Raw genomic sequence first — 25,851 nt, forward strand, 5'->3', positions numbered from 1 at the left:
GAAGGATGGTTAAGGACGATAAAGTGTACCAGTACAGATTTAGTCATAGTATAAACTCATAGTTTGTTTTCATATTTATTCTGGGATTAGAAATGACCAGTGGTTGAAGAATAAAGCCTTTTTCTGTTGGAGGGATTCCTCACTGTATTAAAAGCTGTGTTCTAAATATTGATCATCATGACTTAAAGCACAACATTTAATTTCTTGATTGAACTTCAATATCAGTTAAGCTCTAACCATTTCATTGTAATCACTAACAGCATATCAATAGAGGAGAAAACACTGCCATTAATTATTGACATTGGATCAGAAGATTTGCAGATGTACAGGGTGGATCAAAGTCTGATGGTACTTTTCTGTGTTCATAATTCCATCGATTTTTAACAGGATCTACAACGCCACCGGATGAAATGCAGTCCCAAGCCTGTCAAGGCCTGATACTCAGAACTATGAACCCTGAATTCTTGCCACATGATCTCTTTCATTTTGTTATCAACAACCCTTCAAATTAAAAACAAGAACAAGATCTGAAAGTCTACTAAACTTTGGATGCTTATCTGTATTTTGTGTCAGGATGGATGACAACCCCCAGTCACTGCGCCTAAAACGGCATGACCGCAGTTTCAAGCAATGTGTGCATGGCATCACATGAGAAGCTTGAATACATTCCACAGACATCCAAATCCTTAACCACTTAATCATATCAGCGTTGTGGTTAGGGCTGCAGGCGAGCTCAGTGGTCCTAAAGGTACCCCACTGGACTGACCATCTCAGGTCCTTTAATGCATATTTTTACTGCAAAAAATGTTTTTTTTTAAAATAATTCCTCCATGTTATTTCTTTTGTTACTTTTCTTAATGTGTACATTCTGTATTGGTTTTTAGTTTTGTACATTGTGTACTGGCTTTTGAAAAAGTTTGTTGATCTTGTTTTTGAAAAGTCCCATATGAATAAATATGGTCTGCTTGCTTCCATCTGTAGGTACTGTTTCAAAAGAAGATCAGTTTCTTTGTTTTCAAACAAGAACGGCTTCTGTAGGAGGTACCAATCAAATCACGTCTCTATATAAACCCATGTAATTATCGCTGCCTTCATGTCTTGAAGCATTTCCATGGGTAGCAACACTTCTCTCAGCGATTTTTGCAATCTAAAGTGGAAAAGCAGTAAAATAACAGAAAATTGAAAATCCTAAAGTATAAAACAACTTGTACAATATATGCAGTAGATTAAAAGATTGAACCTCAAGTTAGACAAATCGCAGATCAAACTAAAAGCCCACAGAAACATGCATTTAGTATTTTGTTTGCTTCTTTTGCTTCAGTAACATAGCTGCAGTGCAGGTCTGTTCCTACAGGAGAGAGGAGGTGTATGTGCACTGATTTGGACTCTAAACCCCCTCCCAGAAGGATACAGTATGCACTTGCATTGACTTGAAGTGCAACCCAACAACAGCACTAAAAATCATTCAGAAGTTGCATTGAAATATCAACTTCATTTCATTATCACAGCACTGCTGACCTACATCAAGTCACATCTACAGTAAGCACTGAGAGATGGAGCTTCTCACATACACGATCTTCATCAGCATGTGGGAAGCTCAGTGCTGCTGGCTGCTGCTGCCACCAGCCCGCTGTGAGCGAGAGCAGGCTGGAAATCGCTGAAAGTGGCTGCGTGTCGTGTCAACACTGTCAGAGCTAAAGAGGGAGTTCCTTATCCCTCCTCTCTCTCCCTCGCTCTCTCTTCCTTCCCCTCTCTCTCTCTTCTTCTCCTTCTCTCTTTCTCTCTCGCCCGCTCCCTCTCTCTCACAGCTCAGCATCTCCACTCTCACGTTGCGTAAACCCACCGATCTGATGCTCCACAGAGGCACCATCCAGTCCATCTGAGGTGGAAAAGATTTGAATCACAGATACCGCTAGAGGTGAGTCATTTTTGAATCTCTGTCTTCCCCACTTTTTATGTATTTCCAGCACAGCTCAAAAGGCATCCTGTGTTTTAATTATCTCTTTTATCAAAGCCAACGCAGATACATAATTAGATGATATTACGGGATGACCAGAACCTATGATTTTATCACTGTCACTACTTTATTATTATTATTATTATTATTATTATTATTATTATTATTATTGTTATCCTCTCAGATATCTGTATGATGTTTGTGTGAAATCTGTGTTACAAAGTGAAGTGAATCTACTGAAAATCAGTGTAGATGTTGCAGCAGCATGATAAACGTCATATTTGGACAAGATTTAATTGTTTATTTCTTTATTGTCAGACTTGACCAGCAGCTTCATCCAAATCCATAAACCGCACTGCATTATATTCTAAACTTGTACGTCATCAGCAAGTCTGCAGCCCCCTAGTACACACTTTGCTGATTTTAAACTCTGCAGCTCAGTAAACACACTGTACAGCAAAGTTGTCACATAAGCTTCTGCCTCAAAGCTGTGCAGCGACACCTGCACTCAGTCATGAAAGAAGCTGGCAGGAATCTTATCCTGCATTAACTTTGTCTGTGGGAACTGAAGCTGGGTGGTAATATGCATCGATTTCTTTTGCTTTTGTTATGATTTGTGCAGGAAATGAAATGTGCAGCATTGATTTTACACCAGTGTTAGAGCCTGAGTCAGATAAGGTCTCTCTTTATGCTGCTGGAGCTACTTCCTATGGAAACACAAAGCCAGATGCTGCTTAGTCCAATGGCACACTGCCAGATGTTCAGTTGCTGCAACGCTTAAGTTCCTGCATCCATGCATTGATCACAGTGTCACATAACTCGCTGCCAGGAAAAGCTGTAAGGAAGTTTCATTTCAGCATGCTGCTGCCCAGCTGCTGGCAGTTTATGTGTGTGTTATGTCAGCCTTGAGTGTCACTTAATTAGAGCAGAAAAAAGCAACACTCAGTAAAAGCTGATTCATTAAAATTAAGAAAACATGACAGATTTCCACCTTGATTTTGAAAGAGATGTCCTGATTTCTTTGGTCTAATTGTCACTGTAATAACTGTCTGGAAGAAATATGATTTTCTCACTGAGCTTAGTCACCACAGGGGCAAAGCAGCGTCTCTCTGTGTGAGACGACGAGCTGCCTTTTCATTGACTGACCCAGCTGCAGCTTCTGATAAATACATCTCCTGCTGGGGGAACAAAAACACACCTCCGTGCACAACTATTATTTGGTTTGCATTATGCCCCGTTCATCTCTTCTACATGGGTTTCTTTGGCATCTGTGAATCTATGACGAGTAACTGCGTTGAAGCTCATGTAACTAGGGACTCAAAAGCCTCCGCTGGCTTTGACAGAACACGCTGGCAAATAGCCGCGTGGTTATTACTTGTACGAAGACACAGATAGGAATCGGCTTTCAGGCAGGGCTGAGTGATTCAGTTTGATGATTTACAGAATTTAATTAATTTAAATTACTTATCCATCAAAGATTGTGATGGGCCGTTCACGTCAAGGTTTCGTTAGAATTCTCAGGTCTGCTGTCTGCAAATAAAGGGGATTCATGCATTAATGTGATAAAGTGCGTTAGTTTGTTAGGAATTATTAGCCATAACCAAATAGTCTGTAAAACATTTCCCAGCAGTAAGCAAATATAGTCCAATGGTATAAAAGTCTATATCTCTATATAGTTACTGTGCAGCTTCAGTCACCTGTAGAAATTATTTTTGTAGTCACTGCCAGATTTCTTGTGTTGCTATATTCATTTAAATATATAGCAACAAATATAGCTATTATGTTACTGATAAGTTCCTCTTTCAGTAGAACTGAGGACTGTATTATACAAATGAACAGAATTTATAGACATCTTGTTGGCTGTAAATATGTAAAGGTAAATAGAAATTTTTATTTTCCAGAGTCTCATGTGCTTGAAGGATTTTTCAAAAACATTTCTCTAAAGATCAGAAACATCTGTACTTTATGGAATTAAATAATTATTTTATGCCTTTCATTTAATGCTGTGACTGTCCTTTTCAGCCGTGGCCATTAGTAGTGTTTACACGATGCTGACAGGTTTTTAAGCACTGGGAAAAGAAAATGTAAAATAAGGCAGAAATGAGCCCAGAAAAGGAGGCTGGAGGAAGAGGTAACCCAGCAATTTCCTCAGCAGCCTGTCTCTGTATTTCACCGTGCCGCACCCCTGTCAAAAAGACTGAGCGTGATCGTATCAGTTATGATAAAAAGGTTTCATGTACGTTGAGTCTTTGCTAAAGTCTACTGTGTAGTATCAAGGACACAATGCAAAGTCATAACAGTATTGATATGTGGTATAACAGATATTCTAGTCAGCTATCTTGACACATAATTTAAATAATCTTTTAAGTGTTTCTTTTGCTGCTCACAAGTAGTTAATTAACAAAAGACTTGAAGCAGTTACAAGGCAGGCAGGGTTAGGTTATGACTTGAATGGTGATGGTGCTGTTATTTTTGGGGGATTTGTCTGAGAGGGAAAAAAGAAAAAGAAACTAACAGTATGTTTGTGATAATGTAGCCATGGAAACCTTTGAAGAGGCTCCTGACCATAGTGAATTTGCTATCATCCACCCCGCTGCGATTGGACACGGTCACATCATGAGATCAGATGCAGATTGAGATTGTCAGTGTTTTGCTCGGTTAGTCGGGGATCAGAGCGAGAGGAGCTCCGCCGGCGGCGGCATCTCGGGCTCTGTTTCACCGTGAGCTGTCTGAGCCCCGTGTTCTGCCTGACGGTCCTTTCAGTCAACATAGCAATCAGACAGCCTGAAATTTGACACGTTCATATACACGTTGTATATACCATAAGGGAAAAGACTCTGTACCTTATAATGATTAAGGTACAAAAAATAAAAGCACATATTCTTGATATTTTTACTTAAAGGAAACACGAAGCTTCATTTGTATTACTCACATGCTCATAATTGTGTTTTTGAGCAAGGCCAGACAGGCATTGAGCAAAAGCAGCAATAAAACAGTGTGGAGGAAAACCATGCGCCTCTACTGATTGTTTCTTTAACACTGACAAATACAAAACAAGGCGTGTGTTAAAATTCAGCCCGCACGGCGCATATATGCATATGAAATGAAATCCACATTGTACAGCTTTAAGTGCACCAAACGCTCATTAACTAAATCTATAAAAAACATTATGTGATGTTGTAATTGTGCTTGTGTGGTATGGACAGTGGTTTCCTGCTTCATGGCATATGAGTCATACTTATGATCTTTCTTCAGGCTGCTCCCTTATTCACACGGGGCCACCACAGCAGGTAGCTCCACATATTTGAACAGGCACATTTTTATGCCAGATGCCCTTCCTGACACAACCTCAAAGGAATTTGTGTGTCCTCCCAAGATCAAATCACTGAGCTTTTGCTTGTCCTGTGTCATGTCAGCGCTATCAAGCTAATAAGCCACTTTAAACATTTGCTTTCTTGATCATAAAGTACATTTTTAGAGCATTGACAGCGGGGACAAAAACCAAGCAAACAGGGATGTCTCATGTAAGGCCAAGCACTGAAATATAATAGGAACACTGCTGCTTAGATACTGATGTGCGAAATGAATTTGCTGGCCTGGAGTTTGTTTAGGTGTTTACTTATTATCACAATTAATCAGAGTTTAAAAAAAGTAAAACAATGAAAAGCAATTCTCCATTAAGCAGAAGTGTATCGAGTGAGACTCCCAATTAGCCGAACCTGATTGACCATTTACCTTGGACAAGACTAACCTCAAAAATTCTGACACAATAACATCAATCAAAAGCTTTCAAAACACTCCCTCTAAAAGGAAAAACTGGCAAATTGTTGGAAATTGGAAAAGGGAAAAACAAGAACTACGTCGCAGATGCTGAGACGAACACACAGAGTTACAGGATGAGGAGCTCTGAAAGCTGAATCCTTGTGCTTTTGTCATTAAAATGTGTGTACTAAAGGTACTCACAGCCAAATATACTTGACCGATAAAAAGAAACTAATAATTATTTTTATTTTAAAGGACTTTTGAAAAAATTGTTAGAAAAACTGGAAATATCAATAAATACACACACACTGACAGCCAAGTGAATGATTTAGGTGCAACCATCTTTCTTATGTCACCTAAATCACACCTACAGGAATGAACCAACAGGCCTTGTTGATTCGTTCCTTTGAGGACACTGATTGGTCCAATGTGACTGAAATATGGAAAAATGGATGTGACGGTAAGCTCACAAGAATCTAGCTGCCTTGAATGCTCAGACACTTAAATTTTTTCTATTCTAAAAGTCAGCATGGGTGGATCTTTAAAGGTTACATGAACAATGCATGCATTTTGACGAATATGCCAAATGATGAAAATGGTGTCCCCATCTTCTTGGTTGCTAAGGTGAATATGGCACTCGTCGATCTCACCGATTTTTATGACTTTGTTTGCTGCACAAACTGCTATAATCTTTCTGGTCATTTCTTCATATAAGTCAGGGTAACATTTATTTATTTATTTTGCTTCAACCATATTTTTCACGCCTTTCCTCTCCGTGTGTCTTGGGAGAAGATGAAATGCCAGCAACCTCTGCAAACGGTGGAGATTCGCAGGTGTTTGTGCGTCTGTCATTACCGCATGCATGCGATTAGATTTAATTACATTTGTGCCAGTGCGTATAATTGTTGTTGTCTTGCTCTTTGAAAGGATAACGTTAGGTACCTGAAAGTACATAAGCTGCCACTTGAAGACGGTTGTTTTGTATTTTGATGTTATCTCCCAGATGAATACTGAAATAATTTAGTAGCTGTTCTTGTATTTCATTTTTGGCATTCAGTTCACAATAATAATAAATCTGTTAGCTGTAATATTCATTCATTTGCGGTTATTTATGGATTTTTGCTCTGGTTATCAGGTATATGGGGCAAAAAAGTATTTAGTCAGCCACCGATTGTGCAAGTTCCCCCACCTAAAATGATGACAGAGGTCAGTAATTTGCACCAGAGGTACACTTCAACTGTGAGAGACAGAATGTGAAAAAAAAATCCATGAATCCACATGGTAGGATTTGTAAAGAATTTATTCGTAAATCAGGGTGGAAAATAAGTATTTGGTCAATAACAAAAATACAACTCAATACTTTGTAACATAACCTTTGTTGGCAATAACAGAGGTCAAACGTTTACTATAGGTCTTTACCAGGTTTGCACACACAGTAGCTGGTATTTTGGCCCATTCCTCCATGCAGATCTTCTCGAGAGCAGTGATGTTTTGGGGCTGTCGCCGAGCAACACGGACTTTCAACTCCCGCCACAGATTTTCTATGGGGTTGAGGTCTGGAGACTGGCTAGGCCACTCCAGGACTTTCAAATGCTTCTTACGGAGCCACTCCTTTGTTGCCCGGGCGGTGTGTTTTGGATCATTGTCATGTTGGAAGACCCAGCCTCGTTTCATCTTCAAAGTTCTCACTGATGGAAGGAGGTTTTGGCTCAAAATCTCACGATACATGGCCCCATTCATTCTGTCCTTAACACGGATCAGTCGTCCTGTCCCCTTGGCAGAAAAACAGCCCCATAGCATGATGTTTCCACCCCCATGCTTCACAGTAGGTATGGTGTTCTTGGGATGCAACTCAGTATTCTTCTTCCTCCAAACACGACGAGTTGAGTTTATACCAAAAAGTTCTACTTTGGTTTCATCTGACCACATGACATTCTCCCAATCCTCTGCTGTATCATCCATGTGCTCTCTGGCAAACTTCAGACGGGCCTGGACATGCACTGGCTTCAGCAGCGGAACACGTCTGGCACTGCGGGATTTGATTCCCTGCCGTTGTAGTGTGTTACTGATGGTGACCTTTGTTACTTTGGTCCCAGCTCTCTGCAGGTCATTCACCAGGTCCCCCCGTGTGGTTCTGGGATCTTTGCTCACCGTTCTCATGATCATTTTGACCCCACGGGATGAGATCTTGCGTGGAGCCCCAGATCGAGGGAGATTATCAGTGGTCTTGTATGTCTTCCATTTTCTGATGATTGCTCCCACAGTTGATTTTTTCACACCAAGCTGCTTGCCTATTGTAGATTCACTCTTCCCAGTCTGGTGCAGGTCTACAATACTTTTCCTGGTGTCCTTCGAAAGCTCTTTGGTCTTGGCCATGGCGGAGTTTGGAGTCTGACTGTTTGAGGCTGTGGACAGGTGTCTTTTATACAGATGATGAGTTCAAACAGGTGCCATTCATACAGGTAACGAGTGGGGGACAGAAAAGCTTCTTACAGAAGACGTTACAGGTCTGTGAGAGCCAGAGATTTTCCTTGTTTGAGGTGACCAAATACTTATTTTCCACCCTGATTTACGAATAAATTCTTTACAAATCCTACCATGTGAATTCATGGATTTTTTTTTTCACATTCTGTCTCTCACAGTTGAAGTGTACCTCTGGTGCAAATTACTGACCTCTGTCATCATTTTAGGTGGGGGAACTTGCACAGTCGGTGGCTGACTAAATACTTTTTTGCCCCACTGTATATGGGGAAATTTGTATGTTTTTCCATGACTATATGATCCTTTTACATTGGAAAAGATGATTAAGCATTTTTTTGCCTAATCAGTTGATTACTGAAAACTCAAAACACTGATGATAGTGTGCATTCTTGGTGAGGCTGTGAAGTCAGACAATCATTAGCTGTCAGCGAAGGCGTTTCATGATGTCTCTCTTGATGCCACAATCAAGGCACCAAGGACTCTTTGTCAATCAATCAATAACCGACCTCCCCCTGGCACTATTACCACAGAGTGTTGGTTTGGGACCAAAATGGGCCAGGAGAGAAATACAGAGCCCGAATGAGGAGAACAAAGAGGCAGAGACAAAGACAGAGAGCCCACGATCGGAGGAGCTGAAGGCGAATGTGGTTATTGTAAGTGTGTGAACACACGCTCACAGAAATGACAGCTACATTTTGAGTCAACACCAGAAATTATGAATGAGAGCCAGTGGGGGATCGACTTGTAGTAGAGCACGGAGTGTTTAGGTACAGAATTGGGCACTGATGATACCTGAAAGTGTGGTTTACACAGCACAATGGCTTACATCTTTACATCTGCACGTTGCTTTCTGCCTCAAACATTGCATCCTCAGACTGCAACACAAGTCACTTCAGATAAGCAGGAAACATAATATCTAAACACTCCAATGCAGGCTGCACAGGTGCCAGCAACCTGCACACATTTTCATAAGATAATTTTTTTGTGGGTGTTAAATGAAAGCTCCTCTGGGCTTTTTGTTTTTCTCTCTTTTTTTCTTCTCTTATTAATGAGTCACTCTCGCCTGTGCCACTGACTCATCAGCAAACCCCAAATTGTTCGCTCTTAGACTTTCAAGTAGTTTGTGGTTTTCATGAAATACTGAGAGGCCTCTCCTGTGCCTCTGCTAATGTGATGCGACTTCTAGGAGAAGACATTCAGGAAACAGGATTGTTTGTTTTTGTTTTCTGCTTTTATGAAAGAGAATTTAAAAAAGCAACCTCACTGAAGCCATGTGAAAATGAAGTGATCTAAAAATATCACTGCAGGGGAGTGATGTACTGAGGCCCTGCACGTAGTCATAACACCTGCACCTGCATTTCTGTATGATGGAGGTGATGCCTCGTCCTATAGCGAGTCCAAACTAAAATCAGAATGAGAATGCTTTAATAATCCTGAAGGAAATTATGTACAATGATCTAAAACTTGCCTCTAACAATAAAAAGAGTACAGGGCGATAGGTTCCAGTCATTGATTTCATTCAAAAGGACACTTTATAAAACAGGCAGCAGGTTAAATTTGTTGTGTGAATCAGATTTAAAAATAAAAAATACCAGTTCTTGTAAAAGAAAACTACAAACATCTATAAACATGCAACATTCATACAGTGAAGGATTTTTTTTTATTTTTTTACATAAAACATTTTTTTTATTTGATTCCCAGCTGAATTTGTAAGTTTATTCTCTTAGAAAGAAATCAACAGTCTCTCAGTGTTCATGGTAGTCTCATTTTACTCAAAATATTTTTATTGAACGATTGTGGATGCAGTTTACGAAAAAAAAGAAAAGAAAGGGGAAACAAAAAACTTTTTACATTGAATACAAAACAGAACTTCTCATGTTAGAACATATGTAAAGAAAAAAGAAAACAAACAAACAACAACCCAGGAGGGGCGACTGATACTGACAAGCCCTTTCCTTACAAACCACACAGAAGTTAGCTTCGACAACACTGAGCTTCACATTCCCATTAACACAGACACACATCGGTGTAGAATAAGCAAAGTTAGTCAGTTAGTCATCCTTAAATTAAAAGTTAGAGAAGTTTGTCAGAAAAAGACCCCAGATTTGATCAAATGTGCCCTTTTGGTTCTGGATGGAGCAGTGGATCTTTCCAAGACTGGGACACGACATGAGATCAGCAAAGCACTGAACATGGTAGAGACGTAATATCAACCAAACATCTGGGAAAAAACACAGCACATAAAGCTTATGAATTGATTTGCATGTTACTAAATGAAAGAAGAATTTGGTCCTCAGCAAAACACGACTTAGTACTTTAGTCAGATGTTTCTCTTCCTCTTCTCTTCCTCTCCTCAAATCATTTAGGTTTCTGGGCTGCTGCTAAGAAGTCGAAGCATGAGGTAGGCCACGCTATGACCTTAACATGGGGGGCTGTAGAGACTGCTCACTTTTGGAGACCACCAGAAGTGTGTACTAGTGGACATGGAGTTTTTGACATTTCCATATTAGCTTCCTTTTTCAGAAGCTGGGCTGACAACAAAAGAACATAGTATCAAGTCTCACTCATGCTGGCTCACTGCTGTTGATGTACTAAAGACTAAAGATATCTGAAATGTTTCACTGGGCTCCTTAATAACACTTTAACTACCATAGCCCATGAGTCTTGTTTCCGACACATACATATTCACTTATGGCTGCATTTATTTTCTTCTTTTAATTCTTTCCCCCATGAAATAGAAAATGTCACATGGCAAAGTCTTGATTTTATGAACATGGCAATGATTCCAGGGAGCTTCGATGTTGAGATCTGAATTCAACATAACAAGCACGGCTGCAACACAAAATACTACTGAAATGATGTGACGCAGATAATCAACAGAATCTCAAACACCTGTCATCGAGAGCTGAGGCAGTTTTCTCAAGTATTTCGTTGAGGTTTTTGTAGTTGTAGAAGTTACAGGTGGGATATTGTACACATGTTTACATTTTATGAAACTCACTTGGGTCATGCCTGAAAGAAGCTTTGTGGTACTGAGGTCAGTTTTATCTTTGTGTTCTGCAGTCAACCCATTGTGGCTGATAGTTTATTGATTATTGTGACATTTTCTAAATAATTCCAACATAAATTATATTTTTCCATCACAGCGATTGCATCTCATCAATAATCAGCTTAAGATAGCTGTCGTTTGAATTACTGCTTGAAAAACTGAACTGCAAGTCCTGACGTTATTCGGTCAGCCCATTCTCCTCGTTTTCCCCTGTCAGGTTGCAGCAGCAGGCGTGACTGCTATCTGGAGCATGTTTATATGTGGATTCTGAAAGTACAGAGCACATGACTTTGTCTCCAGTGTCTTTCTTGTTAAGCTGTTTGGTTAAAGTTCATATATTACTGCGAACTAGTGCTAGTTGCAGACTAATGAAATAACTGAGAGCAAGCCATATCATTAATCAGATAATTCATTAAGATTCTACATAAGTCATCAGCACTGCACCACAATTACGATGCAGCGCTTCATTTCAGTGATTTGAGTTAGTCTAGGTAAGGCCCAGCAGGTCACATGTTTTCCCAACACAAGTCAAAGCAGCAGCATGCCTAATTTTAAGCCTTGAATAAATGTGTTTTTAAATAAAACCTCGAACACTGTGATCCTTTTTAGACATTTGGATTTAGAGCCCGCCTCCAATGGCCAATCAAGGAACTGCAGATTTTGACACTTCTGTCTTTGCCTTATTTTTCAGGTTGCCATTAAAAGATTCACCAACTATTTGTTAGGTACACGTATTGAACTGTTTGTTAATTCAAACATAAAACCAAAACCACATCGGAGCAACTGTATATATCTTCAAGATGAACTGCTGAAGTTCAAAATGAGCATCAGAATAAAGATTTACTGTGAAATTAAATGTGCCATGGTTGCAGGTACCTGCTGAGATTTTCCTGGACATCCATTTCTAGGGTTCACAGTGAATGGCAATTCTCAAAAGGAATTTACAAACTGAGCTGACAGGAAAGAAACAGTAACTCAAATACGCACTTCTTACAACCATGGTATGAAGAAGAGCATCACATAACGGACAACATGCCAAACCAGGAAGCATATTGGTGCCAGTAGCTGACTGTTAGCACTCCTATTAGCTAAGAACAGGAAACTGAGGGTACAATTCATATGGGCCCAACAAAATTGGAACGGAAGATTGGAAAAATGTTGCCTGGTTTGATGAATCTCGATTTCTACTGTGACATTTAGATGCTAGAGTCAGAATCTGGCATAAACAACTTGAAGAATGGATCCATTCTGTCTCATATCAGTGGTTCAGGCTGCTGCTGGTGGTGATTGTTGGCATACTTTGGGCCCCTCAGTACGCACTAAGCATCGTTTAAATGCCACAGCCCACCTGACTGTTGTACCCATCTTCTGAAGGCTGTTTCCAGCAGGATGACGCACCATGTCACAGAGCTTAAATCACCTCAAACTGTTTTCTTGAAGATGACAGTGAGTTCACATTACTCAAACTCCACAGTCACCAGATGCAACAGAGCACCTTTGGGATGTTGTGAATTGGGAGATTTGCTTCAAGGATGTGCAGCAGCTGCATAACCCTTGTTCAATTTATGCATAATTAACACAGTTCTGATATGCAAAAGGCTTCCAAACCGGTACAAGCAAGGTGTACCTAAAAAAGTGTCTTTTTAAAAAGACTCTGTATTTAAGCAGCCCTCTGACTCCTTTGAGGCCTGGCCCTGTGCCCAGGGGCTGTACCTGAGGACTGTTTAGTAATCCAAGCACAAATGTGATTGAATTCTCTGCTGTGCTCTGTGTTCATGTCTAGCTCTGTCTCAAACAGAAAAATATTTGAAATAAAATTTCAGTTTTTCATAAGAGCCAGCAAATAGACAACGGATCTTTCACGAGCTTGCTAATGATTTTTTTATTTATTTTTTTGCAAAGCATCAGTTTCTAGTTTTCAGAAAACACTTTCATCTCCTTTGCGAGCTGAAATAATTAATCTTCATTCTTTGAGCATTAGAAACAGAAATAGTCAAAGCTGGTTAAAGAGTCATCAGTTTCCATATATCTGGTAAATGTTGTGAGAGATATTTAAAAGTATTTACATGTGCCAAATCCTTAAACCGGTGTGAGAAGACACACATCATAGAAAATATTCAAATATATAGCCACCTGCCTCATATTGTTTAGATCCATTTTATGTTGCCAAACAGCTTTGAGCCACAAGGGTACAGGTCACAGGACCTTTGTGGTTTCTGGCAGCACTTGTTGGCAGCATATCCATATGACAGGGAGATTGGAGGTCCAGTATTATTCCAGCACATCTTTTGGCAGCCCAATTAGACTGCAGGCCAGGGTCAACAGCTTGATCTTTCTGTGGTCCTCTGTCCCTGAATAGACTTTCTCATAATTCTCTAAAGCGGATTTGAGCAACTGTTCTCCAGATTTTATGAAGGTCTTTCTTTGAGCATTGGCTTCTTTTTCACTTATTTTTAGTCCAGTCAAGTCCAGAGTAGTTTTGCACCAACAATATGATTCCCAAAAAATCGGAAAACAACAGTGTGTACTTAACAAAAACAGAGAAAACTGTAAACGTGGATGAAAAAGGACAAAGTGACTATCTGCAGTAGATAAACTGTATCTGACACAGGATCTGTTTGTCTAAGACTCATCAGAAAGGCTCTCAGTGGAATTTTGTCTGTAAGGAAGGAGAGGACTTCAAGAGAGAGGCGCGAGTGTCTATAGACATCTTTAAAACATGGTGGAGGCTCTGTGATGGTTTGGGGTTTCAGCCGGTGGTGTTGGGGATCCTAAAAATCCTAGAAACAACATGAAAGCTTGCCTAAGAGTTCACCCTATGTTGGGGAAGTGAGGAAGTCATGCCAAATATTGACTTTGATGCTTGTCACAATTGTGCAAACTCAGTTTTTGCCTTATATAACGCCACATATGTTTGCATGTGAAATGAGAGGTCGCTCCGGATAGGGGAAGGTTGCTCTATCTGTAACAATTTTACAGACAGGTGGTCAGTGTGTGTCAATGTGACATCCACATGAGAACCCAGCCAGGAAGTGCATTACAACAAGATGATCGATGGTAATGACTTCACCTGCCAATACATCTAAAGTTGCTCTAGTTGTTGTGGATTTAAGTGATGTAAGCACTTCAAAAGGTTAAATGCAATGTGTGAGCATAAATTATACTTTTGATTTTAAATGGCTGTGTCTTATATTTGAATTGCTTAAGATTACTGTCGTGTTAATTGGTGCTGGAAAAACTGAATTGTGCTGACATAATTAATAATTTTTTCCTGCAGATAAAGCACACGGATATAATTAAAATGTCTTAATGATTCTCAGTGTAGCTTTTTCATTTAGCGCTGCAGTAGTGGTTAATTGCTGTACCTGCTAAGCTCATTGTGCCACTTTGGAAAAGGATTTAGATAATGGCATTCTGCTGAAATGAGACAGAGTGGACGTAATGCTGAATTTAGTTTACCGCTTCACTTCACTTGAACAGTTTTATTTTGATATCGGTGCTTTCCTCAGTTCCCATTCGGTATCTAGACGTACTAACAATGTGTGCAAATTTATAAGTAACCAAAAGCGCATCATTTGACATAACCGCAGGGTCCAGTTATGAGGTCATGTGTTAAGAAACAGAGGAATCACTTAGCTGCATGAAGGATTTAACAGTTTGTTTTTTTTCGTCTGATTCGTCATATTAGTGACTCTTAACAGTGAAGCTTTCTTATGTGCCCTCTAACTTGAGAGTGTGATGTCAGGTCACTGCACCAGTTTAATTTATTAGGAAAGAGAAACGTTCAAAACAAATGGCAATGAAATTTGTTGTAAATAAATTTTAGCTCACTGATGAAAGTCAGGAACTATTTTCAAAGCCATCCTTTAGTGATTGTGGCTGTTTTACGTCATTGTAATTAAGTGATTTTCCTTCAAAATGTCAGCAGCCAGCTTATCATATAACACATCCAACTTAATTCAGAGCAGCCAATGACTACGTTCACCTACACTCACATGTATCTGCTGCTTTCAGCGTGGCATTTTTGTAAACTGGCTTGAAAAGGATTGCAATATTTTACACATTGCTTGTCTCTGTGTTAAATGTGTTCAATTTGTCTTGTGAAAATGTTTGTAAATTAAATAAAGTATGACGTTATTAGCAGGGATGGGTTACCTTAGCATAAAGGATAGGAACACAGTGAAACCACTAGCTTGCCCAGTTTTACCCAAAGGCAGGAAAATCTGCAAACCAGTAGCTAGCAAAGTAGCAGATTATTGTGCACTCGCTGTATCTTGTGAGTTTACCAGTTTAACACACAAGACCCGGCCAAGAATCAGTCCACCACATAACCTGTAAAGCTACGACATGTCAGATTACACAAATTAAGTGAGGGTTTCTTCTTCTTTTTTATACATGTCAGGCTGCTTCCCGTTCTCCAAATCAAAACTAAGTCAAGCCTAAAACAGTCATCTGGTTTTAGTTTGTGTTTAATGTACTTCTATTTGCAGTGCAATACAAAATGTAAACACTCAGAGTGGTTGCTGTCTTGGTTTTATGGAACTTTCCTAGCACCATTTTTTTTGCTGAAGCAGGCAGTAAATGGTAAATGGCCTGTATTTATATAGCGCTTTACTAGTCCCTAAGGACCCCAAAGCGCTTTACATATCCAGTCATCCACCCATTCACACACATGGTGATGGCAAGCTACATTGTAGCCACAGCCACCCTGGGGCGCACTGACAGAGGCGAGGCTGCCGAACACTGGCGCCACCGGGCCCTCTGACCACCACCAGTAGGCAACGGGTGAAGTGTCTTGCCCAAGGACACAACGACCGAGACTGTCCAAGCTGGGGCTCGAACCGGCAACCTTCCGATTACAAGGCGAACTCCCAACTCTTGAGCCACGATCGCCCTACTATCTAAAACCACTTTTTATTATCTGATCAGCACCAAGCATTAGAAAAGGATGTTAATGGGGGCCAAACTAGGACCACACACAGGAGTTACATTTGCAAGGAACCGAATACTATTTGTATGTTGTTTAACCTCTGGGTGGTCTTGGGTCGATTTGTGCCATTTTTCATTGTTCGTATACACGCCATTTGCACTGTGTTGAACGGAATATAGCCAACTTTTCCAAAAAAAAGTCTGGTTACATATATTTCAAAATTCCAGTCTGACTCCCTTAAATTAGCTTCAGTGGCTGAGCTACAGATAAACTTACACTATTGGTCCTAGTGGTCGATTTGTGCCCCATTGAAACCCATTATAAACGCTATTTCCCATTCCACGGTCATTACAACCAAATAATGGGCCATCTTCCGAATGTTGGTGGTACTCGGGAGTCCGGGCCTTGGAATTGTATCTTTTGGGAAATATTTGATTTCTTTGTTTTTTGGGGCTAAAAAAACAGTGCGGCCATGTGACGAAACCGGGATATAAAGGGTTAAAATCCGCGAAATGTAATTAAAACTTGATATGAATATTTCAAGGAGAAGTAGGTCTAAAAGATTGGCTAATTTAAAGTGGAAAAAAATATTAATATATAGATATTTTATGGCACTTTTCATGGCGTGGTCGATTTGTGGCTCTAAGCCCAATAGTGTATGCATTTTTCTAGGACCCCCCAGAGGTTAAATAAACAAGGTGCTTGGGGTGAATCATGTTTGTTTGCAGCATGTGTAATTGAAGCTGGCATAATATTAAGCATGATCTCAATATTACAAAGCTTACGTGAAGCATGACACAGTCTCACGTTCTTTTTCTTGTTTCTTCTTTCAGCCTGCTTGAAAAATGGCCTCCAGGTAAGAGTTGCGATGATCCAGACCCGACCCACAGCAGAGATGAATGTGTCTGATGAATCCTCCTACCAAGAGGAGGTGCTGCTGGGTAACTCTACCTGGGGCTACTCCTATTATCATCAAAACTACACCCTGATCCCTCCACTATCAGAGAAGGCTAGCACCTCCAAACCTGCAGCATGCGAGCAGGTCCACATCGCTATCGAGGTCTGTAGCACTTTGGATTCATTTATTTATCTCGTGATTTCTTCTTGGCTACCACTACCCCAACTGTCTCTTCACTGGTCTGTATTTTGATCTCCTCTCCTAAGGTCTTTCTGATCCTGGGTATCATCTCACTGCTGGAGAACATTTTAGTCATCACAGCCATAGTGAAGAACAAGAACCTACATTCCCCCATGTACTTCTTTGTCTGCAGGTAAACTCCTCAGTGGTTTAAGACATAAAGGGGGAAATAAAATAATAATCTACGAGGACCACCCAAAACCGTTTTAATAAAGTGAGCTTACCATGTGTAAAAGATTTTTGTTAAGCAGCAGTTTATTAAAATATGCTTCTATCCTTCAGTGCTTACTCTCCGTCTTGGTGTAATACAGCCTTTCCCAGGGGCAAAATGCAATATAGGTCCCAAGTGAAACCTTGTTCACTCTTGTCAACATATTAGTGTAAATGGATACATTTAGGATTAGAATACACCCTTATGTAACCATTATAATTGGATAACAATGCATGCCTCCCCTCAAGGCCCATATCATTTGAGTTCACATTGTTATTTTCAAGCCCTTCTCAAATAACCATAACAACGCTGCATCCACACAGGATGCATTTTGGAGGAATGCGGCGACCAGAGACCACAGAAAGACGATAAAATGTAACAACTTCAAAAAAGCAAAAGCAAACAAAAACAAACAAACAAAACAATGAGATAAGCATTTCTCAACTTAGATGCAAGTGATTGAAGCAACTATCAGTGAGAGTGCAGGATATGCTCCATTAGACCATCCTGACTGACCTATGACCTGATAGCAAATACGTTTGAGGATGACCTAGGAAAGCAATTCAGCAGTTCAGTCAATTCAATTCAGTTCAGTTTTATTTATGTAGTGTAAAATCATAACAAGTTACTTCAACTTATAAGGTAAAGACCCTACAATAACACCCAGAAAACCTCAGATGAGAAGGAATACATTATATCTCTGACAGAACCATGCAGGGGCAGCCATCCGTTGCCACCAGTTGGGGTTGAGGAAGATGGGTCTAAAGACATACTGTGGAAAAATAATAACAGTACTATTAATAATAACTAATAATGAAACCACAACAACGATCCTGGAATATTCCCTAGCAAACAACTATCAGCTTCAATGCAATGTGAATAACCCCCTGTGTGGATGGATTTTAGGTATCTGCCAGACACTGAACCAATAACTTTCGGAGTAGCCTATGTTGATGTAATTAATAGACATGAACCGTTATCAATTATGTTCAGAAAGGTCCTGATTTATCTTTTGTGACACAAATGATTAAAGTGGTTCAGTCCTGCTTTGTAAAACCGAGACAGCTATCCAGGATTAGATTAATCCTTTCTGTTCTAAAAAGGTCATCAATGCTTTTATCGTCTATAGAATTGAATATTGTAATGCACTTTACTCTGCTCCAGAGGCTACAGCTGAAGTTGCCTAGCTTTAAAACCACAGAAAGAGAAGCAACCACAACATACCAATCCCTCCCTGTTGCCCTTCACTGGCTAACAGTAGTTTTTATTGAGAATAGTCTGGCTCCTGAGGTCCTCTGGCAGTGCTCTGTTAAAGGTTCATGAATAAAGGTTCTGGAAAGGTCATGAAAGGTTACCGGGCCTTTGCCTACTAGGCCCCTCAGCTGTGGAACTGCCTGGCAGGAGATGCCAAGCGAGCTATCCTACTGGTCTCTTTTAAATTGAAAGCAAGGAGAACACAAGGAAGCATGCCAGCAAGCAAACAAGCAAGTAAATAAGAAAGAAAAATAATACAAGTAACCATAAAAAGCAATTTAGATGGCTTACAGGCTCAGGTAGAGCGAACTTTTGTTTTGTAGAAGTGTGACTTCAAGGTGACAGTCTAGAGTATGCTTCTATGTGATTACACAACAGGATTTTTTGCCAGAATTCAAAGAAATAATGAGTTTCAATTTCCAAACCTTCTCCTTCATGTAACTGATTAAAAAGCTCAGTTGTGCAAAAAATATTTTTCTTTTGCCTGAAGTGGAAAAGTTGGTTTATTTATAAAAGCCGAAGAACAGTTGAAGATAACTGGTCATCCTGAGCTTGGCAGAAGCAGATTTCCAATATAATCCAATGTGAAATCTAATCATTCTTTCCACTTAGAAAAATGTCATGCAGCATGTGTTGCCAGAGGAAACATGTGAACTCTTGAAAATGACATAAATCTTTTATCCTGATTATAAATGGTTAAATAAAACCATTTGTAGCAGGGAGTTACAAAAGAGGCTTTTTGATCTTATAATCTTGTGGCCTCCTTAGACTAATCATTAGGTAACGATGATTTAAACAACTTATGATTAACCTTCTTTCTTTAAATTTGTCTCCAACCAATAGAGATCTGTGGACTCAAAAATCATGACATATTTGGGGCAGCTGCCACATCAAAATCAAGTCACATTTTTAATGACCCTACTGTATAAATCAGAAAAATACTTGGATGTCTGTTTTCACATCAGCACCAATTTCTTGTGACTTTGTTTGGGTCTGTCTTCTGATTTGAAAGACTTAATCCTCTTACTAAGACAAAAGCAAACGTGTTTCAGCTGTGCAGAGACACAGCAGACATTCAACTAAGTCTTTGAATTTCTGGCGAGCTGCATAGCGCTTCTGTTCATGTGGTTCTGAATGACTGCCACGGCGTAACACTGAGGTACAGTGAGTTACTGCACAATAACACTATTGTTATCTTTTATTTGAAAATCCATTTGATTCATGGGGGGAAAAGAAATACATTCCTACTTAATGTGTTGTTTTCCTTCTCTCTATAGGTAAGTTGTGAGTATTTGGTGAGTCAGTCCACGATGTTGATCGTGATATAATATGCTGCCTTGGTAACCAAGACAATAGAGGAGAGCCTGTTGCTTCCTGTGGGCTGCAATCTTAACATATTACATGCCACCTCCACTCAACGTGGTGTTAAGAGCTTGTGCTCATTATTATTTCTGTGACACTTGGCTGTCATTTTCTTTGGCACTTGAACAAATTGCTTTGCCAACAAGGTTCAACTAGATGTCCTGGAGAACATATTATTGTAGTTTCATAAATTCTCATTTGAACACCAAAACACCAAAATGGCACCAAAGCATAGAAATGCATCTTAAGCTACATGTTTTAAATATCACCTCTTCTGGCCAAGAAGCTTTTACTCATTATACGAATCATTTGTCAAGTCAAGGCATGGAGTCCAAACGTGGAAAGCTGTGGAAAATCTAGAAAACGAACAACAGCCAGATTGTTGACCTTGCTCTGTGACACCTCTGAAATAATGTGACAACTAAAACTAGACTTTTCCTGACTCTAAATTTAGTCCAGGGCAAACAATTCAGAGTTAAAATCGGGACTAATCAGGTTCTGAGTGGTGTATCTAGAGAGCTGTAAACATGTTTGTGGTTATTACAGTGAAAGAACCTTTTCCTTACTTGGCTCATATGTTTGTGTGTGATTTCAGTTCAATTGTGTTAGTACAGTGAAGGAAAAAATAACAGTAAACTCAGACAGATGAGATTGTGCTGAAAAGAACAAGGCAAGGCAAAAATAAATAAATAAATTTAAAGGTGAATCACAAAAATAAAATAAAAAAATAGTCCGAAATGGCCAATTATACCCTGGACTCCAGAGCGTTAACCAAATAAAACATGAAAAATTTGTGAAAAAATGGGTTCATTTGTGGCATTTTGTGTAAATTTAAGCAATTTGATTATTTCTAATTAAAAAAGATTGTGAAACTTTAGTTAGACTTGTGTTTGTAAATGAATCACCTCATGTTGTGTAGCTTTATTGATTTTATGCTTATTGTTCTACATACTTATTCATCATACAGGCTAGTACATGAAATCAAAATTCACATGTTTTATGTAACTGAAATGTTTAATTATGTGGGCTAAAGAAAAGAAAATTATAGACTACGTTTATATGAAACATCTGTATACTTACTGCTTTTGATGTATTTTAACTGTATATAATACATATTACAGAATATTACAGAATACAGAATTTTTTACACATGCATATGTGTAAAAAAATTAATTGCTTTGATTTTGCCACCCCATTTGATTTCCATGCCACCCAAAGAAAATTTGCCTAGATCCGCCCCTGCCTCTCTTCACACTATGCACACTATGTATATACTCTGACCATCAGCCACCAGCAGTTATAGGATCACTGTTTTAACCATTTTTGCTGTGGAAAAACATCAAATTTTACATGTAAATATACATAAATAGCATAGACGTGTTGTTTATTTTTAAGAAGCTCTTAAAATATTAGTATTATTTAGAAACAGTGTTTGGAAACAGCATCAAGCGTCTGTCTGTCTGCAGTGCAGTGCAGTTTTTTTTTTCGTGACCACTTTTAACTGGGGAGATAGGATCCATTTTTCCACCATCTTTGCTGGCTTTGTTGCTTGTGCAAAGGCTGTGAGTGCATGTGACTGTCAAAGCATTGCCTCAACTGCACCTCCGGAGAACGCGAAAGACTGTACTCAGGCATTAAATCAATTAATTGGTTTTCCCAGTATGACTGTGAGAAGAAAGTGTTTACACAACAGGAGGGTGAATGCAGCTATTCTGTCAGCTCCTGAATACACAGAAGGAAGTGCATATAGAAACATTTATTTGAACATCTGTTTGCAGAATAAAGGTTGTATAAAGTATTTTGGTTTTTTGCAGTTTGGCAGTAGCAGACATGCTGGTGAGTGTGTCCAACGCCTGGGAGACCATCATCATTTATCTTCTCAACAACAGGCAGCTGGTGGTGGAGGATCACTTTATCAGGCAGATGGACAACATGGTGGACTCCATGATCTGCATCTCTGTCGTTGCATCCATGTGTAGCCTGCTGGCCATTGCTGTGGACAGGTAATGATGGAAGGGAGTATAAGCACAAATATATCTTTTTTTTTTTTTTTTTTTGCTATTGTTTCTTAATAGTTTCCTTTTGAAATGTTTTTAAGGGAACTGAAGTTTTAATTGAAGGCTCTAGTCACAATGAATCCTCATCCATCAGCCCAACACCACAGCCCCCAGTTTCCTAATAATGTTCTTAAACATAACTGACGTGTTACAATTTATAACAACAAAAAAGGACCCTGTAATTTTATGATTAATTTTAAGGAAAATTGAGGCAGTGCTTATTTGGCACTCGTTCAGTTAATCCCTGTCATGTGTTCCCTCTGACATTTCCTTTTTTTTTCTCTCTCTTTAAACAGTTTTTATTCATTATCAAGAAAAGCATGAAACATAACAAAGCAAACAAAAAAGAAAGAAAGAAAAGAAAAGAAAAAACCCCAAAGGGAATACAGTGGGGCAAAAAAGTATTTAGTCAGCCACCGATTGTGCAAGTTCCCCCACTTAAAATGATGACAGAGGTCAGTAATTTGCACCAGAGGTACACTTCAACTGTGAGAGACAGAATGTGAAAAAAAAATCCATGAATTCACATGGTAGGATTTGTAAAGAATTTATTCGTAAATTAGGGTGGAAAATAAGTATTTGGTCACCTCAAACAAGGAAAATCTCTGGCTCTCACAGACCTGTAACGTCTTCTGTAAGAAGCTTTTCTGTCCCCCACTCGTTACCTGTATGAATGGCACCTGTTTGAACTCATCATCTGTATAAAAGACACCTGTCCACAGCCTCAAACAGTCAGACTCCAAACTCCGCCATGGCCAAGACCAAAGAGCTTTCGAAGGACACCAGGAAAAGTATTGTAGACCTGCACCAGACTGGGAAGAGTGAATCTACAATAGGCAAGCAGCTTGGTGTGAAAAAATCAACTGTGGGAGCAATCATCAGAAAATGGAAGACATACAAGACCACTGATAATCTCCCTCGATCTGGGGCTCCACGCAAGATCTCATCCCGTGGGGTCAAAATGATCATGAGAACGGTGAGCAAAGATCCCAGAACCACACGGGGGGACCTGGTGAATGACCTGCAGAGAGCTGGGACCAAAGTAACAAAGGTCACCATCAGTAACACACTACAACGGCAGGGAATCAAATCCCGCAGTGCCAGACGTGTTCCGCTGCTGAAGCCAGTGCATGTCCAGGCCCGTCTGAAGTTTGCCAGAGAGCACATGGATGATACAGCAGAGGATTGGGAGAATGTCATGTGGTCAGATGAAACCAAAGTAGAACTTTTTGGTATAAACTCAACTCGTCGTGTTTGGAGGAAGAAGAATACTGAGTTGCATCCCAAGAACACCATACCTACTGTGAAGCATGGGGGTGGAAACATCATGCTATGGGGCTGTTTTTCTGCCAAGGGGACAGGACGACTGATCCGTGTTAAGGACAGAATGAATGGGGCCATGTATCGTGAGATTTTGAGCCAAAACCTCCTTCCATCAGTGAGAACTTTGAAGATGAAACGAGGCTGGGTCTTCCAACATGACAATGATCCAAAACACACCGCCCGGGCAACAAAGGAGTGGCTCCGTAAGAAGCATTTGAAAGTCCTGGAGTGGCCTAGCCAGTCTCCAGACCTCAACCCCATAGAAAATCTGTGGCGGGAGTTGAAAGTCCGTGTTGCTCGGCGACAGCCCCAAAACATCACTGCTCTCGAGAAGATCTGCATGGAGGAATGGGCCAAAATACCAGCTACTGTGTGTGCAAACCTGGTAAAGACCTATAGTAAACGTTTGACCTCTGTTATTGCCAACAAAGGTTATGTTACAAAGTATTGAGTTGTATTTTTGTTATTGACCAAATACTTATTTTCCACCCTGATTTACGAATAAATTCTTTACAAATCCTACCATGTGGATTCATGGATTTTTTTTTTCACATTCTGTCTCTCACAGTTGAAGTGTACCTCTGGTGCAAATTACTGACCTCTGTCATCATTTTAGGTGGGGGAACTTGCACAATCGGTGGCTGACTAAATACTTTTTTGCCCCACTGTATATTTTAGTCATTTATACTGTAGCAAATCAGAAGGGTAAAGAGGAGAGAAAAATACTGCTTGCACTAAATCTTAGTTGTCAGTGCTGAACAGATCAAAGTGTTTTTGTTGTCTCACTGTGTGAATGAATTAAATTTTAAGCAGATGAGTAAACCAGCCTTGATGCAGTTTAATTTTTTGTTTTAAATTGACATTTTATTTCTTAATTTCCACCTTCTTTCTCTGATACACACAACAAATTTGGTTCATTCATCATGGGGATCGCTGCTTACTCTAATGCATCTGTGCAAATGTTAAGACAGGCAGAAAATTTTAGTTTTTTTTACTTTTTACTTTGCAATAAATTATCTGGCAAGACAGAAAACTCAGAAAATGTCCATCTTTCTCTGATTTCCCTTTTCTTTCTTTTCCATTTTTGTATGCTTGTGAAGTAGATTTTAAACCCTTGAAATGTGCAGGTTTTTTTCATCTTCACCATTCGTGTCTTTTTATGGTCTTTTCACATTGAAAAAAATGGATCTTTTAATTTCATCTGAGCTTGAGCTCAACTTGGAGCCTGAATATTTAACAGCAAAGCTGTATTATTAAGAGATGAATATTTCATAGGCACCGATGGCACACTTTCTTGATCTTGTGCTTTCATTTTGACCATTCTATTTCAAAAAGGTCTGCCTCAAATCTCCTAATTCGGTGGGTTAACCTACCATGCAAGTCTTTGGACTGTGGGTGGAAGCCAAAGAACCCACGCAGGTTTACGGAGCACCAGTATGCCGCTCTAAAATTTTCTCTGACACAGTAATTTTATAACTTCTTAGTTCTAGAACCTAACAAATGACAATAATTGGAAGAATTGCAATAAGGCCTTCAAACTATTCAGTGCCTGTTCTTTATTAGTTCGTCCTGATTGCACACAACCATTCACAGCTACATTTAGCATGTGATCACTATTTTAAAAGTGTGTCTTTGTTACCATTGATTACCATTTAATCAATTGTCTGCTTAATAATGAATGTAGAATAACTGGAAAAACTGTTCTTTTTTAAATGTTTGTCAGACATGTTGATATTTGATCCATATACATTTAACTGAGTTAAATCTTACTCTTTCTAACATATTGGCATTCCTTTTGTTCCCTTTTCCATGCTTGCTATTCCTTCATGTACTGGAGCATGTATAAAACTGCAAACATTGCATAGATCATCATACTGGATGATACTGTACCATCCCCAGAGGCTGTTTGAAAGAGGTGGACTCGGGTCCATATTAGGCTGACTCTGATTCAGTATATGAATCAGGTATAAATACATGGTGTACAAGAATCAGGAAACTTGACAATATGATATTCATTTGGTTTCTCAGTGACATTTAATATTTACGAGATTGTCTCAAAGACATATAAATTACATTCATACCAGAGGTTACAACAGAGCCACCAAATAACAAAATTGCACCTTTTATGCCTAACGTTATCCTCATTGAATATTGAATGTCTCAAGAATAAATGTCTCACTTCATGTGACCTGTAGTCTGGTTCCCTCTCTGTGAGTTATTGTATTCAGCACACACACAGTCCCCGTTATGTTTAAATGTCAAGTTTTCTGACTTGAAACGATTTTGTAATTCATCAGTGAGCAATAAATGTTGATATAAAATTAGAG

The 25,851-nt window shown here is 39.4% G+C and overlaps 1 protein-coding gene across 2 annotated transcripts in view; it reads left to right on the forward strand.

Annotated features, from left to right (window-relative positions):
- The first annotated feature begins 1,611 nt into the window (after positions 1-1,611).
- Positions 1,612-25,851, forward strand: part of mc5ra (melanocortin 5a receptor) — a 29,827-nt gene continuing 5,587 nt past the window's right edge. Inside the window, exons 1-5 of one of the 2 annotated variants that reach the window (XM_042224167.1) lie at positions 1,612-1,918; positions 10,567-10,601; positions 17,013-17,239; positions 17,344-17,450; positions 21,959-22,147. In XM_042224167.1, the coding sequence (XP_042080101.1) occupies positions 17,048-17,239; positions 17,344-17,450; positions 21,959-22,147 (488 nt within the window). In that variant the 5' untranslated portion in view covers positions 1,612-1,918; positions 10,567-10,601; positions 17,013-17,047. The remainder of the gene's footprint in view (positions 1,919-10,566; positions 10,602-17,012; positions 17,240-17,343; positions 17,451-21,958; positions 22,148-25,851) is intronic. The other variant, XM_005930195.2, reaches the window with a different exon arrangement.

The sequence above is a fragment of the Haplochromis burtoni genome, unplaced genomic scaffold (genome assembly GCF_018398535.1).
Source record: "Haplochromis burtoni strain Fernald_Lab_line unplaced genomic scaffold, NCSU_Asbu1 Contig_130, whole genome shotgun sequence".
Classification (NCBI taxonomy): Eukaryota; Metazoa; Chordata; class Actinopteri; order Cichliformes; family Cichlidae; genus Haplochromis; species Haplochromis burtoni.